Source organism: Phalaenopsis equestris, unplaced genomic scaffold (assembly GCF_001263595.1).
Source record: "Phalaenopsis equestris unplaced genomic scaffold, ASM126359v1 Scaffold233054, whole genome shotgun sequence".
Taxonomy (NCBI): Eukaryota; Viridiplantae; Streptophyta; class Magnoliopsida; order Asparagales; family Orchidaceae; genus Phalaenopsis; species Phalaenopsis equestris.
Window position 1 is genome coordinate 206,020 of NW_018251008.1, and position 3,399 is coordinate 209,418.

Sequence of the window (3,399 nt, forward strand, 5' to 3'; positions counted from 1 at the left end):
ACTTTCTAAATCATTATCTAGTGAAATAATAGCTTATTTTTAAAATTATAAGATATTTTCTCTATATTTTTTTTGGTAATATTCATGTTGATTTTTTTCTTTTTTGAAATTATTTATTTCAACTTCAATAGCACCAGCTATTTTTTTCACACCAGATATTGTTGCGAGATCATTGATAATAATTCGTTATATTGACATCAATAATCCAAGAGATCTCATAGTAGATAGTAATGTCTAGCATTATTTAACCACTACTGATGGCCTAAGTATTTTTAGTTTAAGCAAGCTGGCTAGGTATGCACAATAAATCCATGTTCTTATCATAATCATGAGAAGGAAAGTTCTGTCATATGTTGATAACTTCAAAAGCTTGTTGCATGATTAATACAATAACTCTATTCATATCAAAAAAATTCAAATTATATTATTTGCCATAATAATTATAATGTATGAAAAGAATATCTTAAACTTCTATCAATTCATGAAATACTCAAAAATATGCAACAATCTTCAACATACATAATGGCTAACAATTTGACATGTACAAATATTTTTAAGGTGAAAATGATGTTATTTTTAGAAGCCCAAAATGTGATATTATATAGAGCACATATCACATGGCAGCCTTCACCATAAATTCCTCCTTGAGTGAAATCAAATTCTCTCTAACCTTAGTCAATTTTATAGACTAAGTTCGACAATGACCAATTTCAAGTAAAAGAAACATTTAAACCTTAAAACATTTCAATACTTTTTGTCTGCTTATTTTCATGCATCAGAGGGCAAACCAAATCAAACCAAAGGTAGACCTCTAGCCCACTTTCATTCCCTCTTAATTGTTTATTATACATTTATTTGAAATGGCATAAGAGGCTCGAACTATCATCCTTACCATGAATAACATTAGATATTTAAGCTGTGGCGCTTAAAATGCATTATTTGCAACAATAACAAGAAAAGTGATAGATTTTCAAAATATTTTTACTGCTAGTGGAACCAATTCAAGCTTCTCTTTTCTTGGAGTTGTTATTCCGGCCGCCTCTTGCATATCTAAGCTCTCATAAGAGATGCCACTAGGCAGTGTCCAATTGAAGCGATGCAAGAGATTTGCCAAAGAAATCTCAATAATAGCGACTGCAAACTGCATTCCAGGGCAAATTCTGCGACCAGAACCAAATGGAATGTAGTGAAAATCATTACCTTTATAGTCCACATCACTGCTCAAGAATCTCTCGGGTTTAAAATCTTGTGCTTCTTTCCAATAAACTTCATCTCTTCCAATTGCCCATGCATTGATAAGGACTCTGGTCTCCTTAGAAATGTGATATCCTTGAATTTGGCAATCGTGCAATGACTCATGAGGGAGAAGTAATGGAGCAGATGGATGCAGACGAAGAACTTCCTTTATGACAGCCCTCATGTAGTTCAGTTTATCCAAGAGTTCCTCCCCGACTATTTCCTTTCCATGTGCTATTTCTCTCACTTCATTCTGCACCTTTGCCATGACATTTGGGTTTCGAATGAGTTCAGCCATGCTCCACTCAAGAACGGCAAAGGACGTGTCTGTTCCTGCAGCAATCATATCCTTTTGAAGTGCAAAGTGATGTTAGGTCTTCATTTTGTCATAAGATACAAGTTTTACTTTTTATATTGAGACTTTATATATAAAATCTATCTGGGGTCTGTAACAAAAAAAATTTATTAGATAAACAAAAAAAAGGTGACAACCTTTGTCAAATGAAAAATAAGGATGCATTAAATTCCAGTTTCTTTATCATTAGCAGTTTTTGCATTAAAAAAATCGAAGTGAAAAAATAAATACCATTAAAATTGCCTTAATCTGTTCATTTGTGAGAACGAACTCCAATCCTGAATTTTTTTGCAGCTGAAGCATCACATCAATGAAATCTGTACTGCTTGTGCTCTGCCCTTCATTCAACTGACGAATATGGTCTTGAATAAGGTCCCCAAGAAGAGCATCCCATTTCTCAGAATGTCGTCTAAGCCGGCCTTCCAATCCAAAGAGCACATCAAGCCATCTCAACCTGGGGAAGTAGTCCTCGAGGGACGCTTCTTGAAAGAAAGCAACGTTCTTACGAATAAGCTCACAAAGAAGCTTCCGCTTCTCTAAAATTACCGATGATCCGAAAAGAGATTTGCATAGGACGTCGCATGTCAAAGAATTCAGGATCTCAGACATGCATACAACCCCATTATTGGTTGAAGCTTTGCGAGAAATTCCCTCGATCATTAATGACACCTCTTCCATACGGACTAGACTAAAGGACTTTATCATTTTTAGGCTCAGGAGGTTGGTGACACATAACTTACGGATCTGTCTCCAATATTCTCCATAAGGGGCGAAGGCCATATCGTTATTGTTGTACAGCAAAATCCTTGAAGCCTTAAGTGAAGGCCGGCTTGCAAATACGAGATCATGAGTTCTCAAGATCTCTTGAGCAGAAGAAGGTGATGAGACTACAAGAGTGGGTATGCTGCCTAGATGGAGAAGCATGAGTGGTCCATACTTCTTTGAAAGCTCGAAAAGAGAACGATGGGGTAACAGGCCCAGTTGATGGAGATTACCGATAAAAGGAAGCTTACTCGGTGATGGAGGATGAGGTGTCTTCTTTGAGATTGATTTCCGTTTACTCTGTTCTACAAGCAGGAAGAACAGAGGAATCAAGAAAAGCGCAGCAAGCAGCATCGGATCCATTGGGAGCTTGTCTGGTACTGGAGGAGGACTGAAAGTTCAGAAATATTATGAAAAAATTACTTAATATTATGAAAAAAAATTAATCATTGCTCCGAGGGGCCATGGAGAAGCAAACGACAAGAATAATGCTATGGTGGAGGCGCTTTCTTCAAGCAATGTATACTTTTCGCCGAACTTTCCCCGTTAAAATTCGGCCAATATGGCTCTTTCTCTCCTATGATAAAAGGCCAAATTGTTAAGATATTTTCTAAAAATTAATTATTTTAAATTGATATTAAAAAATAATTAAAAAAATTAATTGTCATCACTATTTTATCACATCATCAGGAATGTTATCACTGTAAGAAAATATTTTTATTTTTACTTTAAATTTGTGAAGTCACTCGAGTTTTAAAATTCTTCAAAAACAAAATTAAAAAACATTAATGACGTGAAATTTGGATTTAAAAAATGAGGAATATGGTAGGATAAATTTTATGTTAATTAACAGGTAGATTTTTACTAACACACCACAAAAAAATTCATAAATAACAAATTAACCATTCAAATCATAAATATTTCAAATAAGCCACTTTAAATTTACTACTCATTTCTGCCACAAAGCACCCCATTCCATTCGCCTTAAGAGGAGTCGAGGCAAGGCGAAGGCTTGCGGTAGTTCTAAAGGAGAGGTTGGATCGGAA

The 3,399-nt window shown here is 35.1% G+C and overlaps 1 protein-coding gene across 1 annotated transcript; it reads right to left on the reverse strand.

The window, feature by feature from the left end:
- Positions 1–792: 792 nt before the first annotated feature.
- Positions 793–2,844, reverse strand: LOC110038548 (cytochrome P450 71A1-like; the record flags this gene model as incomplete). The annotated part of the gene is given in 2 exon segments (XM_020743419.1): positions 793–1,585; positions 1,823–2,844. Coding segments are annotated over 2 exon segments (1,509 nt in total). The 3' UTR covers positions 793–970.
- Between the last annotated feature and the right edge of the window lie 555 nt (positions 2,845–3,399).